The sequence below is a fragment of the Elephas maximus genome, chromosome X (assembly GCF_024166365.1).
Source record: "Elephas maximus indicus isolate mEleMax1 chromosome X, mEleMax1 primary haplotype, whole genome shotgun sequence".
In the NCBI taxonomy this organism is placed as follows: Eukaryota; Metazoa; Chordata; class Mammalia; order Proboscidea; family Elephantidae; genus Elephas; species Elephas maximus.
Window position 1 is genome coordinate 109,462,825 of NC_064846.1, and position 21,474 is coordinate 109,484,298.

The window sequence follows — 21,474 nt, forward strand, 5'->3', positions numbered from 1 at the left end:
TCACTGCCTCCCGGGGACTTCTCCTAACGGCTGCGTCCCACGCCGCCCGTGGAACCGGCTAGTCCCCCTCCCGGGGTTAGTTCAGGGGGGTGGAGCAGGTCTCTGTGCTTGTGCCGTACCTGACTGGTATGCTGGCTCCAGGCTCTGGAAACAATCGCTGCTTCCCCGTATTAGTTCGTTCTCCGTCTCTAAATCTGTGTTTGTTGTTCAGGGTTCGTAGATTGTTATGTATGTGATCGATTCACTTGTTTTTCCGTGTCTTTGTTGTAAGAGGGATCCGAGGTAGCGTCTGCCTAGTCCGCCATCTTGGCTCCGCCTCCGCTTTTATTTATTTTTAATGTCATACTGCTTAAAATAATGGTGGTATTGAGGTGGATATTCTGGGGTTTGCAGCCACTGGCAATCTGGCAGCAGGAATAGAAAGTGGGAAAATGTCTTTGGTCGTTCAAACAGGCTTAGTGCACCAGGGTAAAGAATATAAATCTGCTCTTTTCTCCCAGGAATGGATAATAATTGTACATTATGATTTACTGTGTTCTCTGGTGACCTATACTGCTAGAATGTAGTTTCTATTTGCTACTGTAGTGCTATTCCCTAGAACTCAGATGGGTACACAGAATTAATTTTTATGTACTGTCAGCCATGAGAACCAAAGTCAAGTAATAAATTGAGACATCATCAAGATGTTAGAGGTTCAAGACAACAGGTTATCTCCATATGTAATGGGCCATCCAAAATATGGAAGATCCCATATATAACTGACCATCTTAATACATACCATAAAGGCACTTTTATAAGTAAAACTGAAAAAATGAAACAAAACAAAAAAAACAAACCTGGTGCCATGAAGTTGATCCCGACTCATAGCAATCAATTAGGACAGAGTAGAACAGCTCCACAGGGTTTCCAAGGCTGTAATCTTTATGGAAGCAGACAGCCACATCTTTCTCCCATAGAGCATCTGGTGAGTTCAAACCACTGACCTTTCGGTTAGAAGCCAAGTGTTTTAAACACTGCACCACCAGGGCTCTTGTCCTTCCATAGGTAAGGAGAGCTCATATCTCTATGACAATGAGCCAGCCCATAAATCTTACCTATTTGCTTTTTTGTTTGCTTATGCCCCACCATTGTATAATTTGATATTATTCCAACCTTATATGTGCTAACAGGCCAATCAGAGGGATGAGTTGAATATAGATAGGGAGGAAAGGACTAACTGTTGGAACAAGGTTTCTGGTGAGCCAGCAGCAGAGGAGAGCCAGAACTAAGATGAATGATTAGTGAAAGTCTGGAGGAGGCCATCTTTTCTACTGTAAGAAGAGAGAAGATAGGAAAGGTAAGGCTCAGTATGTAGGCTTGGGTGGGGGACTTGACAAAGAGAGAGTTTCCGCCTTAGAATCTCTCTTTTCTCTGTGACGGAGGAGGCAGCATCATCTGCTGATAGTGAAAGGCATGTGGTAGGGTAAGGGGTTTGAGGAGAGTTGGTAAAGTTTTCAAATAGCCACTCTGGATGATGCTAAATAAATGTACTATTGCCAGGCAGCATTGATGGCTTAGCTGAGGTTGGACACAAGGAATACTAGTCTATACAACTGCATGATTTTTCTCCAGTAGCAATAAGAATACCAGATAAAATACAGAAAAAGCATAGTTACTGGTGTTTAAGTAGATGTTTGTGACACTCCTGGATAATTAGTAGTTGAAGTGATAGACCAAAATGAAGTTTGTAGTTGGAGTCTAACCTGACCAGGAATGGAAGACATGATAGGATGAAGCTCATGGGTTGGGAAAAATTAAAAAGAGTTAAGGAGCTAGAGGTCTTAATGAGGGGTAATATCAGGTGTAACAGAAGAAAGGGCATTTGAAAGGATAGGAGGTGGCTATTAGATTTTAAATTTATGAGATGGAGCAATTCTGGATAACAAGTCCCATGTGACCATAGGAGTAGTTGGTTGAAATGCAATGGATATGAAAGTCATTGGAGTTAAGAGGTCTAGAATCTGTGAGACTTGAGGGTTGTATGAGTCAACACTCATGGTGGGAATTAAGGAAAAAAGAGGAGGACTAAGCCAGGTACCAAAGACTTCTATGAATGAAGTGACCTGCTAGGTAACAGTGACAAGAAGTGGTTGTGCCTTCTCTAGCCAAATAATATGGGCTTCAACAAAGATAGAGGAACAATGCTCTGAAAGCAGTATTGAGAGGCTGTAAAGGAAACAGAGTCCTCAGAGGAGAGACCAGTCTCATCAAATCAGGAAGAGGAAGATGTGTTCTGAGAAGAAGTTAAATATGTAGGGAAGAACGTTTGACAAGGAACAGGGACTTCCTGAAGGCAGGGTGGAAATGGAAGGAAAAGAGCAGTAATAGGGATATAGGCAGTGCCAGGAAATACCTAAATAATGGCAGAGGGATAACTTACATTTTGGATTCCTAAGCTTGTATTCTTGCCCATATTTTGTGCCACCTCTCAAAATAAAATCTGCATGCCAATATTGACTTTAACAAATAGTTAATTCCAGGCATCTTCATTTTGTTTTCTATACCACAGAAGAGTTCCCCAACCAATACTGATCTCCCATGATGAACCTATAAATCTGTATGAAGAAAAACAAGACTAATCTCTTGTCTTTTTTCTTTCCCAGAACCCTTAAGCACCATCAGCACCATCACCAAAGAGATTGGAAAAGGTAGGGAGAATGATGCACAGACTGAGTAGTCTGCACGTGTGTGTGTGGGAGGGGGCAGGATCTCTAGCAGATGGTACACACATGATCAGAAAGTGGTTATCATGATACTAGCAGCAAGCATCCTAAGATTGTTGTAAGGCTTCAGAAACAAGGGGCCCAAGGCTCAGCTTCCCTCACCAGGTTTATTGTCTCTGGCCCCCCACCCCCAATCTTCTCAGTCTGAGCAAAATAGCCTCATCCCCAGTTGAAGGTTGTTGTCTTAACCTGCAATTTAATGCCCAAGAGGGAAGAAAATTCTAGGTTCTGCTAGGCTAGACATGAATTAGCTTTAGCACAGGCATGGATTCCCCACAGGGACAGTGGAGACTAAACAAACACCAGATGGTCTGCACCAGATATTTTTACTCTTTCTTCTTTCCCCTTTGTCTATGGGATACCAAATAACTGAACCTTTGGAACCAGCTGTTTCTAATCTTCAAGAAAATAGAGGCTCTTTTCCTATACAGCCTAGGTCTAAATAGTGCTTCACTCCCCACCCCGTTTGTCCTGGACTAGGAGAGATTCAGAAAGTTCTGAGAGCTGGAAGGGACTTTAAAGATCATTAGTTTAGTCAAAAGGTTTTTCATCAGTGCCTAAGTATCTGATGAACTCCCAGCCAGGGGACTCGGGTGTGTCCTGGGAGGAGCAAGATGGAAGGTATCTTGGTTTGCTAGTGTGCCATAACAAAAATACCACAAGTGAGTAGCTTTAAAGAACAGGAATTTATTATATCACAGTTTTGGGGACTAACCCAAAAACCAAACCTGTTGCCATTGAATTGATTCCAACTCATAGTGACCCTATAGTACAGAGTAGGACTGCCCCATAGCGGCTGTTCAATTCATACTGCAAGCCTTTTGGTTAGCAGCTGAGCTTTTAACCACTGTACCACCAGGGCTCCTTTGGGGACTAGGAGTCCAAACTCAAGGTGTTTGCAAGACTATACTCTCTGGCTGGAAAAAGATCATTCCTGGTTTCTTTCAGATTCAGGTAGCTCAGGACATTCTTCACTTGTAGATAGTTCCTCACATGGGGTTCTTCCCCTATGTATGTCTCTTTGTGTTTGTTTTCCCTTTTTCTAAGATACCGCTCAGGATTAACAAAAGAAAAATCCTATTTCCAAATGGTCACATTCATAGGTACAGGGGTTAGGACTTCAGCATATTTTTTGGGGGGATGCAAATCAATCCTTAACAAGGAAAGGTAAGGTGAGGCTAAGTGGGTGGGGTTTCAGATCCATGTCTCCTTCAATCCGAACTGCTCAATTATGATCTTAAAGGATATGTATATACACATAAAATTTTTTTTGTGCATATATATATATCTATATATATACATGCACATGTGTATAAACCCAGTGATGTCGAGTTGATCCCAACTCATAGTGACCCTAAAGGACAGAATAGAACTGCCCCATAGAGTTTCCAAGGCTGTAATATTTATGGAAGCAGACTGACACATCTTTTCTCCTGCGGTGTGGCTGGTGAGTCCGAATTGCCGACCTTTTGGTTAGCAGCTGAGCACTTAACTACTGTGCACATATATACACACACATGCCTAGGTGTATTCCTCATAAGCTCTTTTTTTAATAATTTTTATTGTGCTTTAAGTGAAATCAAGTCAGTCTGTCACATATAAGCTTATACATGCCTTACTACATGCTCCCATTTACTCTCCCCCTAATGAGTCAGCCCGCTCCCTCCTTCCAGTCTCCTTTCGTGACCGTTTTGCCAGTTTCTAACCCCCTCTACCCTCCCATCTCCCCTCCAGACAGGAGATGCCAACAAAGTCTCAAGTGTCCACCTGATACAAGTAGCTCACTCCTCATCAGCATCTCTCTCCAACCCATTGTCCAGTCCCTTCCATGTCTGATGAGTTGTCTTCGGGAATGGTTCCTGTCCTGGGCCAACAGAAGGTTTGGGGACCATGACTGCCAGGATTCTTCTAGTCTCAGTCAGACCATTAAGTATGGTCTTTTTATGAGAATTTGGGGTCCGCATCCCAGTGATCTCCTGCTCCCTCAGGGGTTCTCTGTTTTGCTCCCTGTCAGGGCAGTCATCAGTTGTGGCCAGGCACCATCTAAGGTGTTCTGGTCTCAGGATGATGTAAGTCTGTAGTTCATGTGGCCCCTTCTGTCTCTTGAGCTCATAGTTATCATGTGACCTTGGTGTTCTTCATTCTCCTTTGATCCAGGTGGGTTGAGACCAATTGATGCATCTTAGATGGCCACTTGTTTGCATTTAAGACCCCAGACACCACATTTCAAAGTGGGATGCAGAATGTTTTCATAATAGAATTATTTTGCCAATTGACTTAGAAGTCCCCTTAAGCCATAGTCCCCAAACCCCTTCCCTTGCTCCGCTGACCTTCAAAGCATTCAGTTTATCCCGGAAACTTCTTTGATAAGCTCTTTTTTGTATATTAAAAAAAAAGCCCCATGATGGGAAAAAAAAAATCCTTAAACTGTTGGTCTAATAAAAGCCTATAATTTTCTACAGGAGAAGCTAAGAGATAGAAAGTGATATGTCCAAGTGCACAAAAGGAGTAAGTGATAGAATGTAGACTCAGAACCAGTATGTTTTCCAGATTCTATTTGAACTCACTGCATTTCAGTAATGTTTTATCAGAACATCCATTTATCCAGTTATACATTCATCACACAGGTTCTGAGTGTCAGGGGTACCAAAACAAGCAAGATGTAGTCTCTACCTTCCAGGAAATTAGTGTCTGAAAAGGAAATGAGACACAGAAACAATCATTGCAGTGCTGGATGCTATGTGTTGTAACAAATGGCAAGTAATGATAACATAAAACATTTATTGTATATTTTCTATTTGCCAGGTACTATATTATTAAGCATTTTATAATTAACTCACTTAACCTCACAACAAACCCCTGAATTAGTATGGCTATTTTTCTCATTTTATAAAAGAGGAGACTGAGGTCCAGGTGGAGGGAAGGAGGTGGTTAAATCACTTGGCCCAAGGTCACACAACAAGTAAATTTTGGGAATAAAAAGAGTACAGGTACTTTAGAAACATAGACGAAAGGACCATTAACTGAACTGAACTGAAGGAAGCTTTGCAGAGACACATAACATTAAAGCTGGGGCTAGAAAGATGAGAAGGAGAAAAGGGTGGTCAGGCAAAGGGAGCAGCATGAACAAAGGCAAGAAGGAGTTTCTGTGACTGAAGACTAGTAGATGAGACTAGAAAGATAGGTGAGCGTTTGCATGCTTGGCTCAAGAATCTGAGCTTTACTCTGTAGGTGAATTGGGGGTTATCAAAACTTTGAATGCCAGGAACTCACACAATCAGGTATTTCCACTGGGAAGTTCAATTTGACATCCGTGTTATGGATGACCCAAAAAGATGAAAGACTGTAGGCACGTTGGGAGGTTGTTATCAAACTCTGCTTCTCTGGAGTTACCACCTACTGATTTCAATTCAGCACCCTCTGGGGCTGTGAAGACCAAATCCAATACTTTTGTCTATATCACTTTATATATTTGTAGAAATTTATCAAGTGCCTTCCCACTATGAGTCTTAGCTCCTTCCATGGGGGACTGAGGCTTCAGTGATATCTAAGGACCCACCCCAAAACACACTGTTTTGCTGATTCGCTGTAACCTCTGAATCTGTCTTCACCAGTTGGTCTTGTGAGGGACGATAAAGAGAGTTCCTCTCTTCTATTTGGACAGGGTTGTTTCTCCTCTTTCAAGAGTTGAATGTAAAAGATGACTTTTTAGAGTATTCCCCAGCCCAGAGTGCCCATTTTCTTCTTACTCCATTTCAGCTGGACTTCCCAGAGACATTGAAGAAGGCAATGTGAGGATGCTAGGCATGCAGATCCCCATGAAGGATGTCAAGATGCTGGCCTCTGTCTTGATTGCTGTGGGTATCATCCTCCTGCTCATTGTTCTTGCTCTTTGCGGAGTGGTCTGGTACCAGCATCGGCAGAGAAAGCTACGGCGTAACAGGAGGTCCATCCTGGATGACAGCTTCAAGCTTCTGTCCCTCAAGCAGTAACATCTGGGGCCTAGGGATACCCTCAGAAAGCATACCTGGAATGCACTCTCAGCAGGCCATGGACTAGCAGCTGATCCCAATGTTAAAGGGGGCATGGGTGGTGGAGAGGCAGGGGAGGGAATCAAACTTATCTGAGTATTTCTTCATTTACTTATTTACATGGAAATAGTAGGCTTACAAGTTTTCCTTTTGTTTCTTGGGCACCTGGGGAGAGATGAGTCCCCTAGTATCCTTCATCACTAATTTCAAAAGCTGAATTACGACTGTCAGAGACACTCAGAAGGTCTGGAAATTCCTAGAAACTGATCTTTCTCACAAATGAGGTATCAAGAGAAGAAATTAATTGATTAGGTTTCTACTTCCTTCCCAGGGAATGAGCAACTTCACTTTGAAATGAGACTAAATGAACTGAGAAGCCACATTTAAACTAAGGACTAAGAATATAGGGATGATGGGGAATGAGCGGTGGGAACTGAGAAACGAAATTGTATTTCGATTATCCTTGACAATGGACTATTTTGAAGAAGTGGGTGGAAGGAAGGGTTATTGCTGCCATGAGCACCTACAACTTCTGGAACCAGAAGCTCCTCTGGGAGCCATTCTTTCTCCAAATTCCTGGCACAGTGGCACTGTAGGGAATGTTGTGTAACCTCTCCATGTTTTATGCAGCAAAACCTTTCCATTAAAGTACTTGTTAGAAAACTGAGAGACTGAACTTGATGATTTTGGTAGTTCCTGTGGCCTCTGCAGGGTTGTAACTATGACAGAAATGTAGAACACTTGGGAGTGGGGGGAATACAGTTTTGGTCTGTCTATTCTTTGTGGAGCCTGCAGGTTTATGTTTTGGAGATGAGGAGGTAGTCTTAGAGTCTGTCTTAGAGTTCTCTGGAGAAAAAGAAACAGTAAGGGGTGTGTGTGTGTGTGTGTGTGTGTGTGTGTGTGTGGAGAGAGAGAGAGAGAAGAGAGCACTGTGGTTAAAACCTGGGCCGCTAACCAAAAGGTTGGCAGTTCAAATCTACCAGCTGCTCTTTGGAAACCCTATGGGGCAGTTCTACTCTATCCTACAGGACCACTATGAGTTGGAAATCAACTCGACAGCAATGGGTTTTTATGGTTTTATAGGGTCGCTATGAGTCGGAATTGACTCAACGGCACTGGGTACTGGATATATATATATACATGGAAATCCTGGTGGCATAGTGGTTAAGTGCTATGGCTGCTAACCAAGAGGTCAGCAGTTTGAATCCGCCAGGCGCTCCTTGGAAATTCTATTGGGCAGTTCTACTTTGTCCTATAGGGTCACTATGAGTCGGAATCGACTCAATGGCAGTGGGTTTTATAGAGAGAGAGGTTTACTTTTGAGGAATTTGCTTGCATCATAATGTGACTGTAAGTCAGGTGACAAGGTGGAAATTCTGGCAGTCTGTGTCCCAAAAACAGTAGATCAAGCTGTGAGGGAGCAAGATAAAATTTGTAAGAGGTGTATATAGTCTGGAGGCAGAATACTCCCTTGGAAAACCTCCCTTTTTCCTCCTTAAGCTTTCAACTGAATGGATTAGGCCCACTCATATTATGGACGGTGATCTGCTTTACTTAAGGCCAAGTGATTTAAATGTTAATCACTTGTATTTCAAAACAACATCTAGAATAGAGATTGACCGAACAACTGGGCAACATAGCCTAGCCAAGTAGACACACAAAATTAACCATCAGAGCCTACCGCTTGTCAATTTGGCACCCATACACATCTCTTTAAACCATACTTAATCTGCAAATAAAGACAATAACATAGTCATACTTCCACCTAACGTGGTAGAACTAATCTGCTTACACCAAAAATACACTAATCCATTCCCCAGGGAGGATGCAAAATCACTGTTGTTGTCGTGGTTAGGTGACTTCAAGTCCATTCTCACTTATAAAATAGTGACCCTATTTACAACACAAGGAAACACTGCCCAGTTCTGCACTATCCTCACAAACATTGTTATGTTTGAGCCAATGTTGCAGCCACTGTGTCAATCCATCTCATTGAGGGTTTTCCTCTTTTTCGCTGACCTTTCTCCAGGGACTGATTGCTCCTGAAAATATGCCCAAAGTACGCCAGAAGAACTCTCACCATCCTTGCCTCTAAGGGGTATTTCGGCCGTACTTTTTCCAAGAGAGATTTGTCTATTCTTCTGGTAGTCCATGGTATATTCAATATTCTTCACCAACATCATAACTCAAAGGCATCAATTCTTCTCTGGTCTTCCTTATTAGTGGTCCAGCTTCCACATGCATATGCGGCAATTGGAAATACCATGGCTTGGGTCAGGCACACCTTAGTCCTAAAGTGCCATCTTTGCATCTCAACACTTTAAAGAGGTCTTTTGCAGCAGATTTTCCCAATGGAATATGTCATTTGATTTCTTGACTGCTGCTTCCATGGGTGTTGATTGTGGATCCAAGTAAAATGAAACCCTTGACAATTTCAATATTTTCTCTGTTTAACATGATGTTGCTTATTGGTCCAATTGTCAGAATTTTTTTTCTTTATGTTGAATTGTAATCCATACTTCTATCTTCCTCAATGTTTCAAGTCCTCTTTGCTTTCAGCAAGCAAGGTTGTGTCATCTGCATATTTCATGTTGTTAATGAGTCTTCCTCCAATCCTGATGCCACGTTCTTCTTCATATAGTACATCTTCTCAGATAATTTGCTCTCCATACAGATTTAATAAGTAAGTTGAATGAATACAACCCTGACACACACCTTTCCTGATCTTAAACCACGCAGTATCCCCTTGTTCTGTATGAATGACTGCCTCTTGGTCTATGTACAGGGTCCTCATGAGCACCACTCATCTATCAATTTGTTGTATCATGGTGGTTTGTGTATTGCTCTGATGCTGGAAGCTATGCCACCAGTATTTCAAATACCAGCAGGGTCACCCATGCTGGACAGGTTTCAGAGGAGCTTCTAGACTAAGACAGGCAAGGAAGAAGGACCTAGCGGTCTACTTCTGAAAACATTGGCCAGTGAAAAACCTTATAAATAGCAAAATCCTTGAGTTATGTTTAATTCACTCCTTGATATCCTGTAACTTAAGTACTATGATTGTCGTGGTTAAGGTTGTGTGTCAACTTGGTTGAGTCATGATTCTCAGTGGTTTGGCAGTCATATGATGTGATAACTTCCATGATGAGATTTAATATTATATGATCACCTCCATGATGGGACTTGCTGTGAATAGCCAATCAGTTGAAAGGGAGTTTCCCTGGGCCTGTGGCCTGCACTGAAGATATGTGGATAGTCTGGCAAGGCTGGGGAGATTTTTGCTAGTGCTGGATCCTGCAGCTCACTCCTGTTCGTCTGATCTCTGGTTCTTGGGACTTGAACTAACAGCTTACCTGTGGTGTTGCCTGTCGGTCTTGGGATTCATCAATCTTCGAAGTCTGTGAACAAGAGCCCTGCTCTCTGACCTACCGATCTTGGGTTCCCCAGCCCCTGTGGCTAAATGAATCATGAGAAGCCTCTATCCTGACCTGCAGACTTGGGACATTCCAGCCTCTATAGCAGCGTGAGCCATTTCCTTGTTATAAATCTCTCTCTCTCAGTCTCTCTCTATATGTATTTATACCCGTTACTGGTTTTGCTTCTCTAGAGAACCCAGCCTAAGGTCAATATATCTTATGTTATATGATAAGATAATTGGATAAGAGAGGGAAGAAAATAAAGATATATATATAAATATATACAAATAAAAATATATATTTATGTAACAGTCCTTGTTTCTGGAATTGCTCACATGGCCATAACAGGTGTTTATAACCATCCTCTTCCACTACCCATTCCATAGTCTCTTTACTGTCAGCAAGCGCCTCAGCTGGTCATTGTTCTTTGCTTGGTAGGGCGACCCAAATCTTCATTCCTGTAGGGTCTGTGCCATTAGTAGTCTTGCCTGAATTGGGTTGTTGTAATTTTCCATTTACTTTAATCACAGGGCATGGTAATGCTAAGAGATGCTCTGAGTAACCTCCTGTATTCCAGACATACTCTTCTTTACCTTCATTGTGAAACAGTCCAATTTCCCTTGGTAATCAGAACCAATAACGAAAGCCAATAGAGTAACTGTCTTCTTTGCCTGTTGATTCAGAAGAGTAAGGAGCCCATAGTGGCCAGGCAGCAACATTAACTTCCAGTTCAGTTGAATCATTGCTGTGTCTCCTGGCGGAATTATCCCTACCTATTTGGAACAAACAAAGACCTCTAGACCAGCAGAGCCCAGGGCCATGGGGATAGGAAGCAAAAATTTTGATAGTGGATCAATATGGGGGCAATAGTGAGTGGTGACGCCCCCCTTTACATCCCTTGATTCCCAGGTCTGTGAATCCTGACTGTGGGAGAAACAACACCATGTATTGGGCACTGATTTAAAGCATACACAGAATCCTGGAGAACATCGTCCCAACAGTGTGAGGTATTGACACCTAGCTGGTGCCATAATTGAATCTTCAGAAGGCTATTCCACCATTCTATCAAGCCAGCTCTTCAGGATGTTGAGGGACATGGTAAGAACAGTGAACTCCATGAGCTTGGGTCCATTGCCGCACTTCCTTTGCTGTAAAGTGAGTTTCATGATTGAAGGCAATGCTGTGTGGAATATTATGACAGTGGTTAAGGCATTCCTTAAGTCCACAGATGGTGGTTTTGACAGAAGCATTGTGGACAAAGGAAGTAAATCTTTATCCAGAGTAAGAGTTTACTCCAGTAAGAAAAACAAAACAAAACAAAAAACACTATCCCTTCCATGGTAGAAGCAAGTGGCTGGAAGGTCATCTCAGGGTATGGTGCCATATCAGGACTCAGTGTTGGTCTCTGCTGCTGGAAGATTGGGCACTCAGCAGTATTTTAGGAAAGTTGGCCTTGGTGAGTGGAAGTCCATATTGCTGAGTCAATGCATAACCTACACAACTGCCACCATAGCCACTTTGTTCAAGAGCCCATTGGGTAATGATAGGTGTGGCTGGGGAAAGAGGCTGACTGGTATCCACAGAATGCACCATCTTATTCACTTAATTATTGAAGTTTTCACCTGGTGAGGTCACCCTTTGGTGAGAATTCACATGGGACACAAATGTTTTAATGTTTTTTGCCCATTCAGAGAAGTCTGTCCACAATCCTCTTCCCCAGACCTCCTTGTCACCAATTTTCCAATCATGTTCCTTCCAAGTCCCTGACAATCCAGCCAAACCATTGGCTACATCCCATGAATTGGTATACAGTCACACATCTGGCCATTTGTCCTTCCCTGCAAATGAACAACAAGGTGCATCACTTAAAGTTCTGCTCACTGAGAGAATTCCCCTTCACCACTGTCCTTCAGGGATATCCCAAAAATGGACTGCAGTGCTGCAGCTGTCCACTTTAGGGTGATGACTGCATATTGGGCAGAACCATTCACAATCAGGCCTACATTTTCTCTTCCTCAGATCATAGGGAACTCCTCATGAGACCCTGGGTACAGACTGCAAGACAGAAGGTAGTGTGCAGAATAGCAACCATCATCAGCATTTGGGCCCCTACTTCATGTAACCTATTTGTAACTTCAGGGCCTGCACAAGCCCAATCTTGTATATACACTTCCATATCATGATGGAGTGCTGCTGTGCACACCCAGCTTAATGGCTTTTTGGGTCAGACTGCACCCATTTTGTGATGGGCAGCTCAGGTAACACGGTAACTTGATGGCCCCTGGTTAGGAGTTCAATTGCTACTAAGGCCCAGTAGCAAGCCAAAAGCCATCTGCAGAGGATGGCAGGGTTTTGCTCCAAAATCCTAAAAATTTGTGTTGTGATTCACCAATAGGGACCTGCCAAAGACTTCAAACAGCATCTCTATCTGCCACTAACACTTCAAGCATCATTGAATCTGCTGGATCATGTGGCTCTAGTGGCAGAGCTGCTCGCACAGCAAGCTGAACCTGTTGCAGAGCCTTCTCTTGCTCTGAGCCCTACTCGAAACAAACAGCTTTTTGGGTTACTTGGTAAATGGGCTGGAGTAGAACATCCAAATGAGGAATATATTTCCTCCAAAATCCAAAGAGGCCTACTAGGCATTGTGCCTCCATTTTAGTTCTAGAAGTGACCACATGCAGCAATTACCTTCACCTTAGAAAGGATATTTCAACATATCTCACACCACTGGATGTCAAATATTTCACTGAAGTTCAAGACACCTGATTTTTTGTCCAGTTTATTTCTCACCCTCTAGTACACAAACACCTTAACAATAAGTCTTTTTTTTTAGTACACAAACACCTTAACAATAAGTCTAGAGTAGTTGTTACTTCTTGTTCACTATGTCCAATCAGCATGATGTCATCAATATAATGGACCAACGTGACGTCTTGTGGGAGGGAAAGGCTATCAAGATCCCTATGGACTAAATTATGATGCAGAGCTGGAGAGTTGATGTACCCTTGAGGTCGGTGTATATTTGGCCTTGTCAGATGGAAAACTGCTTCTTGTGATCTTTACTATCAGGAATCAAGAAAAAATATTTGCTAGATCAATAGCTGCATACCAGGTACCTGGAGAAGTACTGACTCACTCAAGCAATGAAACCACGCCTGAAAAAGCAGCTGCAGTTAGAATCATCACCTGCTTAAGATTATGATGATCTACCATCATTCCTCCATATACATCTGTTTTTTGTACAGGCCTAATGGACAAGCTGAACGGAGATACGGTCAGAATCATCACCCCTGAGTCCTTCAAGTCCATCTCTGTAGTCCCTCCAGGAGTGTGGTACTGCTTTTGGTCTACTACTTTCCTAGGTGTAGACAGTTTAAGTAACTTCCACTTGGCTTTTCTACCATAATAGCCCTCACTCCACAGGTCAGGGAACCAATGTGGGGATTCTGCAAGTTACTGAGTATATCTATCCCAATTATGCATTCTGGAACTGGAGAAATCACTACAGGATGGGCTCAAAGATGCACTGGACCCACCGTGGCACAGATCTAAGCTAAAACGCCATTGATCATTTGACTTCCATTTGCCCTTACTCTCTGACTCATGGACCACAGTGATGTTTTGAGTCTCTTAGTTCAGAACCAATAATATCTTTAAAGATCAATTATTTCCTTCTCTACAAGCACAGTCAGGCTGGTAGAAGTTGGTAGGTCCCTTTGGTGAATGCTTGGAGAAGATTAACAGTATGAATTTTTGGCAGTGTAGTGGGGTCCTTCCTCAAGGGGCCCCAGCCACCCCTTCACTGAAGAGCTTGTAGATCTGGAAATTGGCTCAAGTTTGGGAATTGATTGAGGGGCTGTTGACTCTAGTTTGGCACTTCAGTTAGAATTCTGTTCACTTGGCCTAGAACTTTTCCACTTATACAAATCAAGTAAGAATGTGACTCCCTCTATTTAACTCCTAGGGACACTATGATCAATAAGCCAATGCCATAGAGCTCTGAGAGTCAGATTATTCTGATTATTGCTACACTATCCATTATGGTGACCATGCCAACCTTATCTTTGGTAATTAAGAGCTGCCATTGTCCCCTGCCACCCAGAGATTCAATTACCCCCATTGCATTTAGGTTTCCCAGTTCAGTGGAAGCACCTTCCACTGAAATATCTGATCTACAGGGGATAATTATCACAGCTATCTTCAAGGATGCTGGACCTCTCATCACAAATTTGCTCCTCACAGTCATGTGAAAGATGTGTCCTCTGGGCACTATCAGAGTGTTTAGGTGGGTCTGACATGATAAAACCATGCTAACATCCCAATTTTCCTAAGCCTTTGGATACCTTTGCCTGTAGTATATTAAGGCACTTTTGGCATCTCAACTGCATTTACTGTAGGGCAGCCACCTTATCATCCATGTTTCAGCCAACCAACTAAGAAACTGTTAGAGCCCTTGTAAACTCCTTGAGCTGAAACAGTGAATTCAGAATCTCTGCTTAGTGGGCCTATATAAATAAATTCAGGCTGATCCAACCTTATGTTTCTTCTACCATTATCCAACACCCTTAATATCCATTTTCAAACATATCCCCTGGATTTTTGTCTGTATAAATTAGAAAAACCGTGTAGTTGTTTTGGAGTGTAGTGCACCTTCTGACCTTCTAGGGCCTGTTGGAACTTGAGTCTAGTTATTGGTCTAGAAGTATCATGAAGACAATCAGAAACTGCCTCAAGGGAGGCCATTGCAGGGTCCTTAAGAAAAGCAGGGTGCAGGGTTAATCTCCTCAGACAGGTATAGAAGAGCTGCTTCTACTGACAAAGAAGGCTCAGCATGATTTAGGGTCTCAATGTCCCTACGTTATCAGTATAACCAGTATCTGGCTATATATTCTCATTCTAATTTTCAGAATCTCATTTCTTCCAAATCACTTTAACATGTGACACCTTGTGAGGCAGGGAATTCAATTTGTGTAGTAATTCAGCCACTTATATGATGACACTCTGAGTTTGGTTTTCAGCAATCTCAGTTCTGTGGCTATAGAATATAAAACTTTCTTTCAGGGCACACATAGCAACTTTCAATTGTTTTATGTGGTGATTGAACTCGGAATTCAAAGCCCTGAGCTCATCCTTCTCTTTCCCCACTTTGTCCAATGAAAGTAAGGACAACCATCCAATGTCAATATACTCATCAATTTGACAAAAATGTTCTCAAGGACCCAATACATGATTATCCAGAACTTTGATAAGGATTTGATTAGGAGTATCCAATGATGATATTTTATGTATCTCTATTGCCACATCATGTCATGGACTAACAGTGTCCTCTTTACTAGTGGAAAGAGAGTCTTTAGTGCCTTTAAATCTAATATATTTTTGCAGAATAACTCCAGAAACCCCAAAACAATTCAGAAAATTCATCCTTTATATTCTCTTTTTTTTAGAACCTTCCTCTGTACCAAAATGTCTTAGCCAGGGTTCTCTAAAAAAACAGAACCAGTAACATAGGTACAGATGATATGGATATACAGACGATAACGATATAGATATTTAGTGGGATTTTTAACAAATTGGTTCACACAATTGTTGGGGCTGGCAGGTACAAAATCTGTAGGTCAGGAGACAGGCTGGAGATTCCAACAGTTTTTTTTTTGTCCAAAAATAGGTAGGTCAGGCAGTGGGAGAGCTAGAAGTATCTTGGTAAGATATTTGCTTATAGTCTGGATGAAGAATACTCCCTTGAGTAACTTCTATTTTTGCTTTTAATACTTTCAAATGATTAGATGAGGGTCACTCACATTATGGATGGTAATCTGCTTAACTAAGGTCAACTGTTTTAATCACATATAAATGCTTCATAACAACATCTAAACAAGTGTTTGACCAAATAATAGGATACCAGAGCCTAGAAAAAGCTGACACACAAAATTGACCATTACAGTCAGTGGCTGGTGCTGTCCTATAAAAAGAAGGAGCTGGGAGGTGAGGCCAAGATGGCGAATAGCCAGACACTTCCGGTGAGCCCTTTTACAACAAAGTCCCCCCAGAACAAACGAAATGATTGTATTTATGACAACCTAGGAGCTCTGAACATCAAAGATAAAGTTAGAAAATGGACTGAGGGGCAGGGGGAGAGACAGTTCAGAAGCGGAGAGGAGTTGCTGGACCTGAATCCCTGGGAACCCTCAGGCACCATTCCTGGGAGTGGCTGCAGTGGGCTGGTGGTAGTGTTCAGCCACAGTTTCCTCAGGGAGAAGTAGCCAGCAGCACAGCCTACTCACACCTCTGGAACAAGAGAAGAACAGCACTCTCAGCAAAACCCCCCACTGCCCCCAAGCCAGCTTCAGTGGCTGTTGATTTCCCTGGGCATGAGATAGGCCCTGTTGAGTGCCTAGAAACATCCTCCTGGACTTGGAGAAGGAATAAATTCACAATTGGGGGAAAATAATTTGCCAGCTCCAACAACCTGGGGAGCTCAGGACAGAAGTGGCTCCTGTCCAGGCATGAATGGTCCGAGGACTTTTGAGTACCTTTCCCCACTGCATAGACCTGTGTGAGCCTATTTCAGGAGACTAGGCCCTTGTTGTTAGACTATGACTGTTTCAGCTGTGCGGTGGAGAGGTGGGTGTTTGATGTTTGACACCACTTTGCCTATTAAACAGGGTCCTCACCTACCCACATCAGAGGCCTGAGGACTGGTGGCTCCACTCAGGTCACCCAGCCACATGCAACAGGGGTCTAAGGATACTAGTGCCTCCCAGTGCTTACAACCAAAAACAATGCGTCCCCATGGTCTGTCTGCAGAACCCACCCACCTGTACGCTCAGAGACACTTGGAGGACGATTCTCAGGCCCCCGCCTTGTTCAGAGTGTGACCTCTTCCTGCAATCAGATACCTGTACCTACACCAATCATCCCTGCCCCTGTAAAACTGTAGGACGGAGCCTGTACCACACACTTAATGATCAGCTACCTGGACACCTGAGCTGAATTCATAAAAGAAAAGTGAACGGACTCCCAGACTGATATACCTAATAACAGCTCTAGCCATCTGGTGACAGGACATCAGAGCTCCAATGGTGAAAATAATCGAGCTAACTCACTCAAGCAACCCGTTTGGGCATATCAAAACAAAACAAATCAAGAAGCTAGGCTACAGTAAGAAAACGTAAAATTAACTAATACAATAACTTATAGATGGCTAGGAGACAATCAATATCAAGTCCCATAAAGAAACAGGCCAAGATCGCCTCAACAAGCTCTCAAAACAAAGAACCAATCTTCTGGATGAAGGTGCCTTTCTGGAATTACCGGATGCAGAATTCAAAAGATTAATATACAGAATTCTTTAAGACATCAGAAACGAAATTATGATCCATACACTCCAATGCCTTTGCATAGTCAATGAAACACAGGTAAACATCCTTCTGGTATTCTCTGCTTTCAGCCAGGATCCATCTGACATCACCAGCGATATCCCTGGTTCCACGTCCTCTTCTGAAACTGGCCTGAATTTCTGGCAGTTCCCTGTCGATATACTGCTGCAGCCGGTTTTGAATGATCTTCAGCAAAATTTTGCTTGTGTGGGATATTAATGATATCGTTCTATAATTTCCACATTCGGTTGGATCACCTTTCTTTGGAATAGGCATAAATATGGATCTCTTCCAGTCAGTTGGCCAAGAAGCTGTCTTCCATATTTCTTGGCATAGACGAGTGAGCACCTCCAATGCTGCATCCGTTTGTTGAAACATCTCAATTGATATTCCATCAATTCCTGGAGCCTTGTTTTTTGCCAATGCCTTCCTAGCAGCTTGGACATCTTCCTACAGTACCATCAGTTCCTGACCATATGCTACCTCTTGAAACGGTTGAACATCAACTAATTCTTTTTGGTATAATGACTCTGTGTATAACTTCCATCTTCTTTTTTTTTTTAAATAATACTAATAAAAATTTATTCATTGCTAACATTGTTCCTGACATCCTGGTGTACACTTGGCATTAGTACTTGTTCTTCAGTTACAAGGGGAATTATCTGGTAAGCTCATAAATAATAAAATACTGGAACTTGATGGGAACTTAGAGATCACTCAGTCCAACTGCCTAATTTTTTTTTATACTTTTTATAGTGCTTTAAGTGAAAGATTACAAATCAAGTCAGTCTCTCACACAAAAACCCATATACACCATGCTACACACTCCCAATTACTCCTGAGACAGCCCACTCTCTCCCTCCACTCTCTCTTTTCACATCCATTTCGCCAGCTTCTGACCCTCTCCACCCTCTCATCTCCCCTTCAGGCAGGAGAGGCCAACATAGTCTCAAGTGACCACCTGATCCAAGAAGCTCACTCCTCACCAGCATCCCTCTCCAACCCATTGTACAGTCCAATCCATGTCTGAACAGCTGGCTTTGTGAATGGCTCCTGTCCTGGGCCAACAGAAGGTCTGGGGGCCATGACCACCGGGGTCCTTCTAGTCTCAGTCAGACCATTAAGTCTGGTCTTATGAGAATTTGGGGTCTGCATCCCACTGCTTTCCTGCTCCCACAGGGGTTCTCTGTTGTGTTCCCTGTCAGGGTAGTCATTGGTTGCAGTCAGACACCATCAAGCTCTTCTGGTCTCAGGCTGTTGAAGCCTATGGTTCATGTGGCCCTTTCTGTCTCTTGGGCTCGTAATTGCCTTGTGTCCTTGGTGTTCTTCATTCTCCTTTGATCCAGATGGGTTGAGACCAAGTGATGCATCTTAGATGGCTGCTTGCTAGAGTTTAAGACCCCAGACACCACTCTTCAAAGTGGGATGCAGAATGTTTTGTTAAAAGATTTTATTATGCCAGTTAACTTAGATGTCCCCTGAAACCATGGTCCCCAGACCCCTGCCCATGCTACGCTGGCATTCAAAGCATTCAGTTTATTCAGGAAACTTCTTTGCTTTTGGTTTAGTCCAATTGTGCTGACCTCCCCTGTATTGTGTACTCTCTTTCCCTTCACCTAAAGTAGTTCTTATCTACTATCTAATTAGTGAATGTCCCTCTCCCACCCTCCCTCCCTCCCCCTTCTTCTAACCACAAAAGAATGTTTTCTTCTCAGTTTAAACTATTTCTCAAGTACTTATAATAGTGGTCTTATACAATATTTGCCCTTTTGCAACCGACTAATTTCACTCAGCATAATGCCTTCCAGGCTCCCCCATGTTATGATATGTTTCACAGATTCCTCACTGCTCTTTATCAATGTGTAGTATTCCATTGTGTGAATATACCATAATTTATTTATCCTTTCATCCAGTGATGGGCACCTTGGTTGCCTCCAGCTTTTTGCTATTGTAAACAGTGCTGCAATAAACATGGGTGTGCATATATCTGTTCATGTAAAGGCTCTTATTTCTCTAGGATATATTCCAAGGAGTGGGATTGCTGGATCGTAACGGTAGTTCTATTTCTAGCTTTTTAAGGAAGCACCAAATCGATTTCCAAAGTGGTTGTACCGTTTTACATTGCCACCAGCAGTGTATAAGTATTCCAATGTCTCCACAGCATCTCCAACATTTATTATTTTGTGTTTTTTGGATTAATGCCAGCCTTGTTGGAGTGAGATGAAATCTCATTGTAGGTTTGATCTGCATTTCTGTAATGGCTAATGATCGTGAACATTTCCTCATATATCTGTTAGCTACCTGAATGTCTTCTTTAGCGAAGTGTCTGTTCATATCTTTTGCCTATTTTTTTAATTGGGTCATTTCTGTTTGTGCAGTTGAGTTTTTGCAGTATCATGTAGATTTTAGAGATCAAGTGCTGATCGGAAATGTCATAGCTAAAAACTTTTTCCCAGTCTATAGGTAATCTTTTTAATCTTTCGGTGAATTCTGTGGATGAGCATAGATGTTTGATTTTTAGGAGCTCCCAGTTATCTAGTTTTTCTACTGCATTCTTTATAATGTTTTGTGTACTGTTTATGCCATGTATTAGGGCTCCTAACGTTGTCCCTATTTTTCTTCCATGATCTTTATTGTTTTAGATTTTATATTTAGGTCTTTGATCCATTTTGAGTTAGTTTTTGTGCATGGTGTGAGATATGGGCCTTGTTTCATTTTTTTGCAGATGGATATCCAGTTATATCAACACCATTTGTTAAAAAAAAAAGCTGTCTTTTCCCCAGTTAACTGTTTTGGGGCCTTTGTCAAATATCAACTGCTCGTATATGGATGGATTTATATCTGGATTCTCAATTCTGTTCCATTAGTCCATGTATTTGTGGTACCAGTACCAGGTTGTTTGGACTACTGTGGCGGTATAATAGGTTCTAAAATCAGGTAAAGTAAGGCCTCCCACTTTGTTCTTCTTTTTCAGTAATGCCTTATTTATCCGGGGCCTCATTCCATTCCATATGAACTTGGTGATTTGTTTCTCCATCTCATTAAAGAGTGTCCTTGGGATTTGGATCGGAACTGCATTAAATGTATAGATCTCTTTTGGTAGAAGAGACATTTTTATAATGTTAAGTCTTCCTATCCACGAGCAACGTATGTTCTTCCACTTATGTAAGTCTCTTGGTTTCTTGCAGAAGCGTACTGTACTTTTCTTTGTATAAGTCTTTTACATCTCTGCTGAGATTTATTCCTAAGTATTTTATCTTCTTGGTGGATACTGTAAATGGCATTGATTTACTCTTCGATGTTCTTTTTGTTGGTGTAGAAAAATCCAACTAATTTTTGTATGTTTATCTTGTATCCCAATACTCTGCGAACACTTTTATTAGTTTCAGTAGATTTTTGAGGGCTCTTTAGGGTTTTCTGTGTATAAGGTCACGCCATCTGCAAATAGGGATACTTTGACTTCTTCCTTGCCAATCTGGATGCCCTTAATTTATCTAGCCTAATTGCTCTGGCTAGGACTTCCAGCATAATGTTGAATACGAGTGGTGATAAAGGGCATCCTTGTCTCATTCCCAATCTCAGTGGTAATGCTTTCAGGCTCTCTCCATTTAGGGTGATGTTGGCTGTTGGCTTTGTATAAATACTGTTTCTTATGTTGAGGAATTTTCCTTCTATTCCTATTTTGCTGAGAGTTTTTATCATGAATGAGTGTTGAGCTTTGTCAAATGCCTTTTCTGCATCAATTCATAAAATCATGTGATTCTTGACTTTTGTTTTATTTATGTGGTGGATTATATTAACTGTTTTTCTAATGTGTTTAATGTTGAACCACCCCTGCATACCTGGTATGAATCCCGCTTGGTCATGGTGAATTATTTTCTTGATA

At 42.1% G+C, this 21,474-nt stretch overlaps 1 protein-coding gene across 6 annotated transcripts in view; it reads left to right on the forward strand.

Moving 5' to 3' along the window:
• The window catches only part of HEPH (hephaestin), a 211,130-nt gene extending 204,376 nt beyond the window's left edge, over window positions 1-6,754 (forward strand). For all 6 annotated transcript variants that reach the window (XM_049872967.1, XM_049872971.1, XM_049872970.1 and 3 more), the window contains 2 exons: window positions 2,643-2,687; window positions 6,522-6,754. In XM_049872967.1, the coding sequence (XP_049728924.1) occupies window positions 2,643-2,687; window positions 6,522-6,754 (278 nt within the window). The remainder of the gene's footprint in view (window positions 1-2,642; window positions 2,688-6,521) is intronic.
• Window positions 6,755-21,474: the final 14,720 nt, after the last annotated feature.